Source organism: Ostrea edulis, chromosome 4 (genome assembly GCF_947568905.1).
Source record: "Ostrea edulis chromosome 4, xbOstEdul1.1, whole genome shotgun sequence".
Classification (NCBI taxonomy): Eukaryota; Metazoa; Mollusca; class Bivalvia; order Ostreida; family Ostreidae; genus Ostrea; species Ostrea edulis.
In genome coordinates this window covers 20,092,324-20,105,651 of record NC_079167.1, presented here as the reverse complement: position 1 = coordinate 20,105,651, position 13,328 = coordinate 20,092,324, and the positions used below count along the sequence as shown (strand labels likewise).

General features: G+C 34.1%; 1 protein-coding gene across 1 annotated transcript; it reads right to left on the bottom strand.

The window, feature by feature from the left end:
- Positions 1-1,158: 1,158 nt before the first annotated feature.
- Positions 1,159-11,975, bottom strand: LOC125671377 (uncharacterized). The gene is made up of 5 exons (XM_056161313.1): positions 11,924-11,975; positions 11,737-11,831; positions 3,813-3,964; positions 1,321-1,590; positions 1,159-1,214 (listed from the first exon to the last, which is right to left on the bottom strand). The coding sequence occupies exons 1-5, from the start codon at positions 11,936-11,938 to the stop codon at positions 1,159-1,161; spliced, it is 588 nt and encodes a 195-aa protein (XP_056017288.1). The 5' UTR covers positions 11,939-11,975.
- Between the last annotated feature and the right edge of the window lie 1,353 nt (positions 11,976-13,328).

The window sequence follows — 13,328 nt, the reverse complement described above, 5'->3', positions numbered from 1 at the left end:
ATCCGACCTTTTCTGGATCTATACAATCTAAACTTCCGTCCTCTTCTGCGTCTAGATATCCGACCTTTTCTGGATCTATATGATCTAAACTTCCGTCCTCTTCTGCGTCTAGATACCCGACCTTTTCTGGATCTATACAATCTAAACTTCCGTCCTCTTCTGCGTCTAGATATCCGACCTTTTCTGGATCTATATGATCTAAACTTCCGTCCTCTTCTGCGTCTAGATATCCGACCTTTTCTGGATCTATATGATCTAAACTTCCGTCCTCTTCTGCGTCTAAATACCCGACCTTTTCTGGATCTATACAATCTAAACTTCCGTCCTCTTCTGCGTCTAGATATCCGACCTTTACTGGATCTATATGATCTAAACTTCCGTCCTCTTCTGCGTCTAGATACCCGTCCTTTTCTGGATCTATATGATCTAAACTTCCGTCCTCTTCTGCGTCTAAATACCCGACCTTTTCTGGATCTATACAATCTAAACTTCCGTCCTCTTCTGCGTCTAGATATCCGACCTTTTCTGGATCTATATGATCTAAACTTCCGTCCTCTTCTGCGTCTAGATACCCGACCTTTTCTGGATCTATATGATCTAAACTTCCGTCCTCTTCTGCGTCTAAATACCCGACCTTTTCTGGATCTATACAATCTAAACTTCCGTCCTCTTCTGCGTCTAGATATCCGACCTTTACTGGATCTATATGATCTAAACTTCCGTCCTCTTCTGCGTCTAGATACCCGTCCTTTTCTGGATCTATATGATCTAAACTTCCGTCCTCTTCTGCGTCTAAATATCCGACCTTTTCTGGATCTATATGATCTAAACTTCCGTCTTCTTCTGCGTCTAGATACCCGTCCTCTTCTACTTCTAGATGATCCGGATCTCCGCCTTCCACCATGCCTAATAACCTGCCTGCTTCTAGACCTAGATACCCGTCCAGGTTTTCGCTTTGACGAAGAAATTCCATCACCCTTTTTATTTGACACCTGTTTGGTCTTGAATCGATAATTTTGTTTGTTAGCATGGTAGCTTCTGCTGTTTTCATATCGTAATTTTCTGACAACGTTTCCACCTTTCTTTCTAATTTCTAATGTGGGACGCCCTTTGATTATTTTGTCTCCTATCTTACCCTTTCCATGGGTACTCAATCTTCTAACAGTTATAGTATACTTTCCATCCAATATTTTTCCGGTCATCCCTTTTTGTCCCTTGAAATAAATTCAACATAAAAATACATTAGATAACAGGACTTTAAGTGGCTACATGTGTCGATATAAGGTAATTTTGCTAAAAAAAAAAAAAAAAAAGATGTGCTTACATTTTTACCAGTAATCGGTTTGATATTTGTTGGTTTGAATCGTTTAAAATCTTTCTTCGCTGATCGATATCCTCCCCTTTTGAAATAAATTTTGGTTATTTTTCCTCCACTCTTCTTTATGACCGGGAGAGTATGTTTAATGAGAGATTTCAACAAGTATCTTGCTGCCCCCCATGCTAATCTCCTGCCAGCAACTGCCACAATCAGAGGTATTATTCTCTTTTTTCTTTGCTTTTCTCGCAATGTTTGTTTGCCAATCCATATATCTGAAATAGAATTAAAGAAGTCTTACTCATCTGTATACATCAAGAAATATGACCACAATTTGTCTGTATCTGTTGTGATATTTTGGGCAGAATGTGTGATTTCTATACAAAATTATATATTAAATAATCGAACATTAACTATAACGGGTACCTACAGTCCAATTTGCCTAAAACTCACGAATTGACGATGTTACCACAACTTTCTCGAATTGTGTTGCATCGCTGAAGGTTTGAACTCTGCGAATATAATACATTTCTAAAGATGAAAATTCTCGTTTTAACACAGAACTTAATATTTTTGATGGTCCATACAAAACAAATTTAGTCTCATCGTCGGAAACCCACGGTCGATCGCACTTCTTTTACCTCCCGTGGGACACAACGCCGATATTTTCGCTGGAAGGTGTGTCTCGGCTTCTTTACGCGATCGGTCGCTTTACAATTCCTTATTGCGATATTCAACCAATGAAAAGCCCCCTATTTCCAGTGTTCGGGAGCATAGAAAAGCATGATTGATTGATTGCTGTTTTCCATCACACTCATAATCTGATGTCGCCCAGTTTTTATTGGTGGAAGAGAGAACTCAAATACAAGGTACCACCGACCTTCCGCAAGTAAACTGCGGAAACTTTCGGCGCGTGCGGGATTCGAACCCGTGTCAAACAGAGGTGAGAGGCGGTGTGATTTTGAGCGCGATGCTCTAACCACTCCGTTTTGAAAGCGAACAAGCTAGGATTGTGTACATAAAAAGCCCCCCCCCCCAAAAAAAATTCTCCGATTTAAATGGGTCTTGAATCAAGCTTGATCTGTGTTTTGAATAAGTTAAATACATGCCAAGTATACTATCAGAGTTCTTCCCGCCTTTTTTCAAAAAGAGCTTAATAACTGTTATATTTCATCTAGATTATTGCTTAGGAAAAGGTGTGCCCATCAGTCGAGCAAAATGAAATTAATATATATTGTGTATTAAGAGAAGATGAAAAATGTGTTTGAATATAAATTTGCTCGACACATGGGCTGTATGTTTTCTGAAAGGAAAACCCCCTGAACTTTTGAAAATTTTCATTGATTTTTGCATTTCTTGGCAATTTTATGCCAACTTCACGCTCCTGTCACACAACACAAAGCAATTTTGGATCAAATTAAATGTAGTTTGGATTTGCTTATATATTCCTTATTTGAATGCCAGATTTTGGGACTCCTACTGAAATCATCTATTTTCTGAGCCACATAACTATAGAAAATGTCTCTACTTCAAAGCTTTCAGTGAAATACTTTAAAACTTCTTTGTCAGTTTGTTTTGAAATTAATTTTATTCGAAATATAAACATACCTAACAACTTATCTCTTTCCTTCTTCATCTGGTCCACTTTCGTGACCATTGACTCGAGTTGAGTTCGCATACCCGATTTAATTTACTCATACAAAGGCTACACGCAAATGATGCGCTTGTTGGGTGAAAACGAGGCACTCTAGAGCATAGATGTACTGTTCAAGTGAAGTTTTTGACGACAGATCCTGTAACCCCGATCTTTGATAGTGGCACAATAAAAAACACACTTTCATGGGCGCCGCCGTTACTACTAACGCTTAGAGTTTCGGATATACTTCCGGCGATTCCTACTGGTTCCCGATAGGTCACGTAAGATCATGGATTCTAATGAGTTATGCGAAAATATCGGCGTTGTGTCCCACGGGAAATAAAAGAAGTGTGACCGACCGTGGGTTTCCGACAATGATTGAGTCTTCTCCTTTCGGAATTCAGACGTAGAAACATTGTAGCATGGCGTCCAGAAAGAAAAAGCATACGGCGGGTAGACCCAGAATTTTCACAAATTCTGCGAAAGGACGGTAAAAAATGAACGAGGTAAAACTCAGGCGCGAACTGTAATTTACTTGGGAGATCAGCATGCCCGTTGGATAAACAATAATTAATAGCTAGCATATAGGCGAGATATGCAGACCTTGAAAAGATACAGGTTGATAAGCTAGACCTAATACATTGCCAAATCTCAGCACGTCAAATTTACTTTAAAAACTCTAATAGGTGATAGGAGAGATTGATAATCACTTAATCATAAGAAATACGGAATAATCCCATAATTGAGAAAGTAGGTATTAAAGTACTTTGTTAAACACCACTCTGATTCCACACACAAGTACACTGAAGTTGAAATAAAATTGTATTTCCTGAAATAGATTATTAAGTATGCAACACTCACCCAGCTCCCCAGTAAACTTTTCATCGTCAGCATCTAAAAGACCGATTAAGTCCTCGTCGCTTACTTTGTTTACATCAACACCGTCGACGAGTAGTGGTTTCTCTTTTCCTTCTCCATCTCTGTTCAGGTCGACCAGAATCTCATGCTGTTTACTGTAATGATAATATCATTACTTGTATGATTGAAGTAATAGTCATACCTCAATAAGATATAATTTGTTCGTATTTGACATTAGTTCTTAAACTACAAAGCATAAATGAATAAATGAGCGATAATGTAACTTTTTACTAACACATTTTACGAACACGTTAGGAGTACCAATTGATTTTCAAATTTATCATGACATTATTGTTAACAAAAGACACAAATTGTCGGGAGGATTGGGAAACAGAGAGCATGGTAGATGTGTTACGTTTAATAGATTAAATAAGCGATATGGTGTTAAAGAATCTTAGCTTTGGACAACCTAGCTTTATAAACTTCTATCTGAGCTATGTTAATTCTACATGAGCCTAGATAATACTAACATTGGTATACTGGTAGATGGGTTAGTCTTATGCATGTATTAAATTGGCCAATATATATAATTATGTAAGTGCTTGGGATTGATAAATGACAAATAGTAGAACGTTTGTTTGAAAACTTCTATGATTTTGAAGTGGTAACTCTTATAGTCATTTTACGATCGACAGGGGCCAGGTGCAAACTCCCCGTCGAGGCCTCATTACGTCACCTACGAATAGACCTCTCCTATGTGACGCACCACAATATACAGATTTGTATATTGTGAGTCCGCGATTATCACGCAGACAAATTACATTTAAGAAGTAGTTCGCAGTTAAAAGTTTGAAGATATTAATATTAAGAGCATTATTATAAAAGTATGGATTTTATTTTAAACATAAAATGATCAAAAGATCATTAAAAAGTAGAGAGACTCTGTTCAAATTATTGTGTAAAGTAATGAACTTGATGTTTACGTTCTTGTTTTGATAGTTGTTTACGTTTGACGTTATGTTTTTTCGTCATTCTACAGTGACGTCACAGTATACGCGGCCTAAGAAATCGCTATCCCATAATGCCTAAGTGGAAGAGTTTGGTTTGTGAGCAAACGAACTCTGGTGGAAGTTTGGGGCCAGGTGATCAAACCAACACTCGGGTGGTGTCATTTATAATTTGGCGCGCAAACCTTGATAAGCAATATGAGCTCAGGGAAGACTGCTGACCTCATACGGTATTATATACAAAGGACACGCGTCTACGACTCAGGGCAACAGACAACGATTAGACCGCCACTAACGAAGACATTAAGAGGGTTATTTGTGTCCTTAGTACAATGTGAAGAACTGACAAAATCACGAAGTGATAACACTTTTGCACATGTCATAACCTATTGTGTTTGTGTGCCATTTATCCTTTTTTATGCCTTTCGTATGGAAGATCGGGCGCATATTGTTTTGTTTTTTCTGCCCGTCTGTCTGTCTGAAACTTTAATGTTGCTCATAATTTCGGAATGGTGAGTGATGGGGCTGTCATAAATGCAAATTCCTTGTGATAAGGCAGTTTGATTTTGTGACCTTCACCTTGGAGCGTTTCTTCATTACCACCAGGGGCACACAGACATCCTGGTTTTTGTTTTACCGTACTTTCTTTCAGGTCGGTCTCTAGCCTGGTACCCGAGGCCTTCCGATGTTCAAAGAACGTTCTTTGAACATCGGAAGGCCTCGGGTACCAGGCTAGTCGGTCTCCCTTTTCAGGAAATATTTCCAGCATGTAAAATGCTGTATAAAGGTGTAACTTTGGTGTTGTCATTCCATCGTGCAATCACATTGTCAAAGTTGGCCAGAGTTTAACAATGTGAAAATAATTACTTCCTGAGTTCCTCGCCATGACGCGCTTTCGAGCTATAACTTACGGTCGGTAGTCGTAAACTGAAAATGAAACCAGATTTCCGGCCTCACCACTCTTTAATGATCCCCCCCCCCCCCCCCCCCCCCCGCATTTAACAACATTTATTCAGGTACATAGTTATATAGTCAGGCTTTTACACGGCCCTTACAACCCAACCTGACCAGGGGGGTACAGGGTTTTAAGAATTCCAACTCTTTCACTCACACATTCACACGGACAGACATTCATACCATAAAACCAAGGCTAGAAGTAAAGAAAGTAGAAAAATTGACAATGTACTCTGGCTGAGTTCATAAATATCATGCTATAACATACTATAATAATTAACAATCAGATATATGATGTAATACCAAGGTTGTTATTTTAAAAAATACTACTTTAACACACTATTGATTGAATATACATTTACCTCACTTCTTTAGAAGAAAAAGAAAATTTATAACAAATGTATTTATGATACTAAAAAGGAAGCATTTTAGGATATTTTCATTCTAACATTGTTTACGTTATACTTGAGTTAATGTTTCAAATAATTTCCATTTCTTTTCAAACTGATCTGTACAATTATTTTTTCTTGCATTGAATTTGTTTTTCTACTCTGTATACATTAGTCCAGATGGCTTTAAATTTATTCAACGACAGACAATTTCCTTTACATTTGGTTAAGTATATACATGTATAATGTTTCAAATGGTAATTTACCAAGTTTACTTTGTTTTCATTATTGAAATATGCCGAGATGGATATCCTTACAAAAGCAGTATCCTGAGCCCCATTGTATAAGATTATCTTAACGTAGTTCCACACTCCTGTGACGTCATAAGATTTTGCAAAGTCAATAATTTAATGACTGGAACATAAATTTTGTTGGAGTCTTTTTCAATAGTTATTGTAAAAAATCTTGTTAGCCATAAAATATTTCTAAAGTTTTAGTTATATTTGAATAGTCAATGATGTGTTTCAAAATATTGAATCCAAGGACAATAACTCTGTTTTCATTAAATTATTTATCAAGTCCATTATGCAATAGATTTCCTATATTTTTCACAAACAATTTACCAAGGTGATAAGGAATTATTATCTGTGTCTTTTCATGAAATTACATAAAATTTTAATCCATTAGTGGTTTTGAATAGCTCAGTTGTATGGAGCCAGACTTAGGTTTTTTATGGGGGTATACATACTCTGGAAGCTATAGATTTGAAATTATTAAGGACAGGTATGGATTTTTTTTCATAAATAACTATAACAGATGTACATCTACTAATATAAAAGAGAAAAAATGATATGTAAACCATGCTATAAGGAAATTGTGTCCATATTTGTTTGTTTTTTAACATTTTGGAGAATGAGGCTAATTCAATAATTTTGCACTTATTATACTAAAACTTGATGAAATATTGAAAATGACATGTGTTTTAGTTATTGACATGTTTCCTGATAAATAAATGCAATTTAAATTTTTTGTTCTGTTTTTATTTTAAAATAACAACAGATAACTGTTTCCAATGAATTTCATAAAAATCTACATAGGGGTACATTACTTCAGTAGTGTCTGTAATGAAAATAAATATGGAAATCCTTAACTAATTTGCCTTTTCTCATTACTCTGAATGTTAATCTATTGATTCCAAACAAAAAAATGCTACCTAAACCCCAAAAATCCAGGACTAAGGACCCACCTTAAGTATGACCTTGAATGTGAATGGTTCATGTATTTGAACTAATCAAAAACCTTTGCTCTCCATATTAACATTGATTAAATCACAACAAAGAAAAGAAGATTTTCATTGTAATGAAACAAAACAAACAGGTTTGAATTGCTCAAATTTTCATAAAAATTATTTTTGCACAAGTAGTACAACTGTGTTAGAATTGAACATGGATAAAAACCTGAAAATACTGTTATAAAACTTAAGACATAAATAACTGTACTTCTTGAATTCCTTAAAAATGCACAATTTAGATTTAGACTTGTTTTAGAAATATATTCGAACTGACTACCTAAATTGTAGTAACAAATAGATGGTTTACACCTTGTATGCTGTTAAAAAAAACTAGTAAAATTCATTTTGTTGACAGGTTTTATTATTTTATGTAATTCTTAGCTTTATGTGACTACAAAACTGTTTGTAGTGATATGCTCCATCAAATAGAAATTTAAAACAAAAACCCACAAACAAACAACACAAAGAACAACGAGTGTTTCTGTTTTTATGCAAAATTTGAGATAATGTCTCTGAATAATGAAACCATATCAATGCCAATCAAATAAGCTCCTGTGGCTTATCAATATTAATGGTTGAAAGAGGAAAAACTGTCTTTATTTCCACTCAATTTAGTACGCAACTTCCGAGATATCAGCTCTTCTGTGATGGAGGTACGTTTAGTGTTTTGTTGAACGCTTGAGTGGGTACAAGATGTATATAATTTAGACAGGCGATGTAAATAAGGATAAAAGTTATGAAAGCGTAAATTATGTTAATACCCGCCGTTGATATACATTAAACTGACTATATCAAGAATAATATTTGTTTGAATTAGGCCATTAAATTAGATATGAAATCTATTTTTTATTTCCTCTTCTGCACGAGTGATATTTAATCAAAGAAAGATGGTGATTATCGATTTTTGTTTGAGCTATTTCATTAATGAATACTCATAAACTTACTAAAATAGTGTGTCCCAGCAGTTTGGGTGGTTGCATGATGTCTGGTAATCATCCTTTCAGCAATATATGAAGACAACGATAAACATTTGTACCCACCGCGTGTGCACGAAAATACAATTTGCGTTTCACAGTGCGTAAGAGTTCAACAAAGGGAAAGAACTATTGGGCAACTCGGAAATTGCGTGTTAAATTTGAGTAATAACCAAAGAAAATGTGTATGTTGCCACATTTTTAAAGATGTCAGACATACAAAAACAGAAGTACTTGTTAATATTAGAAAATCACACATTTTCGTGATACAGAATAAGCAAAATAAATACAAACTTGTTGAAATGACTAATTTTATGTCAACAGTTTTAAAAAACTGCTAATTCATAAATATGTATAAATTAATTGTGAATATTAGGAAATCATGTATAATAGCATCGTCGGAAACCCACGGTTGATTACGCTTCGTTCCTCTCTCCATCACCCGTGGGTCCATTCATTCCTACTCGCTCGTTCTCATGAATAATTAATGAGACAATTTGATTGGGCGCTCATGGAAAACCCTAAGCGAATTTGTCCGCTTTCAGCCCAATTTCAGTATACAATTGCTGTGATAGCAAAGTTAAGTTAGTGCTACCTTTAAAAACAGAAGAGTTACATTACTATAACGATTACTTTGATTGGACGATATTTTAAAATATTTATTCATGAGAACGAGCGAGTAGGAATGAATGGACCCACGGGTGATGGAGAGAGGAACGAAGCGTAATCAACCGTGGGTTTCCGACGATGGTATAATAGACATGCAGTAAAAGAAATACCAGCATAGGAGTTTTCCTTTGAAAGATATATGTCTACAAGTAAAGCTTTTTAAAAAAGCTTGCCGTCTTTAGCAGCAACTCTATAGAGCGAAGTTGAATTATGTCCCTTGTCTTCATTATTGAATTGAGCTAAAATAAATAATCTCACGGACATCATGCCTACAAAGCTGTGTCCTGACTCCCATTGTAAAAGTTTGTATTTATGAAGGGTATATGTACTGGAAATCAAAATCACTGTTCCCTGGATTAGCACTGATTAAAGCCTCTATATATCAAATGAAATTGAGATTTTCAGTGTGTATATCAAAATATTTATTTTTTAACAAAGTTATGAAACAAAACAAACTAAAAATATAATATCAGTAATCAAGAGTGAATTCATCAAAATTCTAAGTAAAATTGAATAAAAATTCTTGTGATTCAACGTTACTTCACAGACATAAATATCATTGTGTCTCTGATTTAAATCATGAAAAAATGTCACTCTATGATATGTAAGAAAAAATATGAAACAATCGCACATAATTAACTATACTTCTGGAAGTCCCTGAAAATGCATAAATTAGACTCGTTTACCTAAATTGTAATAACAGGTGGATGGATTATTCTTTTGCATGCTTTAAAAAAAACCAGTGATCCTCATTTTGAAGTCAAGCTTTATTTATTCTTATGTAATTCTTAGCTTAAGGTATCATTAAAACTGTTTTGTAGGGATTAGCCCTACCGAATAGACAATTCCCAGAACACAAGCAATCAAAACAAAAAACGGCGAGTTTTTCTGTTTATATGCAAAAATGAAAACATTGCTGTAAATGAAGTAACCATAGAAATGCTTTGTATTAGTTGCTTTTAAAAAAGTAATGTGTCAATTTCATGAATTGCATTTTTCTTTTGTTCGTTTTGTCGATTTTTTTAAGATTGAAAATCTTGAAAAATTGTTAAGTCGTACGAAAATTAGAACACCAGAAAATTATCTCCCTTGCCTTGAAGAGCATTTCAACCAATGAAATAATTGAAAATTTTCACCTCATGAACTTTCTACCAATGAAAAAAGAGAGGAAGTGCAAAGTCCGAAGACTGTAAAACACTTCAACTCTGTATACCGTCTTCCAAGGAAGACGGTAATCATGCGCAAAGTTTAATTGATGAAGATTTTTGCAAAAGCTTATGACATCATACGAGGATCGATCAACCTTAATTGCATGTTTTGTTCGATTTTGGCATCTTTTTTAAAGATTGAAAGTATTGTAAAATTGTTTTGAATTCGCACGTAGATTAGATTATAGAAAAATTATCTCCTTTGGGATGGCATTTTAACCCATAGAAATTAAGAAAATTTTCACATCATGCATTTTCTCCCAATCACAACAGAGAGAAAGTGCACAGTCCGAAGACTGTAAATCACTTCAACTCTGTATACCGTCTCCCTTGGAAGATGGTAATAATTTTAAGTAGTTTTACATTCGGATTTATTTCTATTCCATGCATTTCAAGCTCAAATTACAAACTATAGAAAAAATACATAAAAATAATGGACTTGTAATGCGTTAAACCTACTAAAAAATAGATCTATAATCCAATTGAATGGCCAGAATTTGGAACAGAAACAACAATGTTAAAATAAAATTGCTAAAACAAAATGATAGAATTAAAATCATTAACAGAAAAAAATAAGATGAAAGTCAGAAACAAAAACAAAATTGATAAGGTAGTGATATTAAACGACGAAAAATGTTAAAATGCACTTTTTAATGCTAAAATACAAAATGAAAATTATAAACAAACACAAAAATGTGAAAATAAAATTGTTAAAACAAAGATGGAGAATACAAATGTTGAAAGTAAAAAATGTTATTTAAAGAATAGTTGTGGCACTTATGTTCCTCCATATTTTACAGTGCGGAAAACATTGCTGTTGGACGTTACTGGCGCGTTATGCAATTTTGTTTTTCCTGCAATGATTGCTACCTTCGTCACCCGATAAAACAAGAAAGAAAGACATTTTATTGTTTATCTAAACTTTTTTTTATGTACAATATATTTCTTTTAAAATATAAACTAGTACTAAAATATCATATCGCTGATCCATTCATTACTTTAAATGGAACAGCCAATGCACCCTTTGACCTTGGTAATGATTACACGGACATACCGGATCGAACTACATATTGTCGCAGATGTTTAAAAAAAAAAATAAGAAAAAAGATTCAATGAATGTCAATATTTTAGAAATATATTCGAACTGACTATGCAAAGCCCAAAATGGCAAATTACTTTCAATGTCCGTAAATTAGATTATTTTTCTTAATTTTCAATAGCCTTGATTAATATATACATGTATTATGCAAATTGTAACAGTTGCTTTCCAAATAATTGGATCAATGTTAAACTCTAAATTCAAACATGTGGCTCAGAAATAAGCGTATATTTTGCAAAACTCGTACTTAGTAGCTGACTTAATTAAGAAACTGGAGGAGAAATCTAAACCAATTATTTTTACTTACTATTGGAATTTATCTGAAAATGTACAAACCTCGTGGACTTGCACTCAGTTGCTTGTATTAGTGTGAGTACTGTTAGAACCGTAGCAAGGGTGGACAGTAAGTCCCTTTTCATGATTAGAAACCTCTGAAGATAAAAAATGATAGTTACACTATTATGAAAGTCGGTGTAAGATTAACTATTAAATATCCTCCACAAATATATGTAATGTTGCAAACCTGGTCTCTAATCATAAATGTCTGGGAAATGAAGGTCTGAAACACTTTTATAACCTTCTATTGCGTGACGATGAAACAGTTTGTTCAATTCTAATAGTTTGCGGGAAATTTGATATTCCGTACCTGCATTACGTAGAGAAAATGAACATGCAATTCGATTGATTTTAAATTTCACTGTACACATAACAAACATGCATCTTTATTTTCATACACGTATAGAATATATACACACTGCGGTATCCCATACACGTATAGAATATATACACACTGCGGTATCCCAGTATCGATTTAATCATCGAAAGACACAATGAATACACTACTTTGAAATGATTTCTCTTCCGACTTTATATATTTCTATGGGTAAAATGAATGCTTGAAACATTTGAAAATGGAACTTTTATTAAAAAGCTTTGAAATGAATGATCTTTAACACTAATTTTAATCACAGTCACTGATTGTTATGTTCTTCTGACACGGTATTTATATTAACCTCAAATGAAATGTTTCATTCTATGTGAAATAGAATGAAACAATAACCCGTGGTTTGCGACGATTCTTCTGTACAGAGTTTAAATGTTTTAACCTTATCATCTATATGCCAGTAATGATGCCTTATAATTTGTGGCGAGAAAAACACTTAATAAAGAGCCTTTGGTGTCTTATTATTTTCTCATGAATACGATGTATTTGTGAACAATGTGCGTATGAATCTTGATAAATATAGTGGGTCTATTTATTAGATAAATATAGTGGGTCTATTTATTAGATAAATATAGTGGGTCTATTTATTAGATAAATATAGTGGGTCTATTTATTAGATAAATATAGTGGGTCTATTTATTAGGGTATGAACTGTGACGCTTCACACCGACACAATGAAGCGCGTAACTAAGTACAGTATTTTCAATCAAAGTACTGATAGGACTGACAGATGGTGGTGTGGGCTGTGAACAGCTCAGCCAAGGTGAACTAAAACAGTACCGATATTGTAACTACCTGAATGGCCAATCATTTAAGGTAACTTGGTTTGTAATAGCAATCTAATAATGGAAAACAGGTTAAAATAATTCAAAGATAGTTCATTCAATCCAAAAGAAAGAGACAATTACATATCGTTTAAATACATGTACGCAGTGTCCAAAAGTGAATTAAGATCACACCCTGTTAATCAGCAAATTGCTTTCTCATGAGAGAATAAAAGGAACACGAATCTCATAACCATGCACTGTTTTCCTCATGAGGAATATTTCAGAATTTTGAGAATGATCTATTTGTAAAACGAAAAATGATATCAGGGTCTATTCATTTTGAAATATTCTTATGATTTTAGCATTTTGTGCTATTAAAAAAATCAATATTCAACTCAGAAGGGACATATATGTTATTTTTCTTATTACAGATCATG

Excerpts from the sequence above, each read along its gene's own strand:
- LOC125671377 (XM_056161313.1), bottom strand. Across the intron at positions 3,965-11,736 it reads ACTGAGTGCAAGTCCACGAG|TAAACAGCATGAGATTCTGG; the intron begins GTTTGTACATTT and ends TTATCATTACAG. Across the intron at positions 1,215-1,320 it reads GATTACTGGTAAAAATGTAA|GGACAAAAAGGGATGACCGG; the intron begins GCACATCTTTTT and ends ATTTATTTCAAG.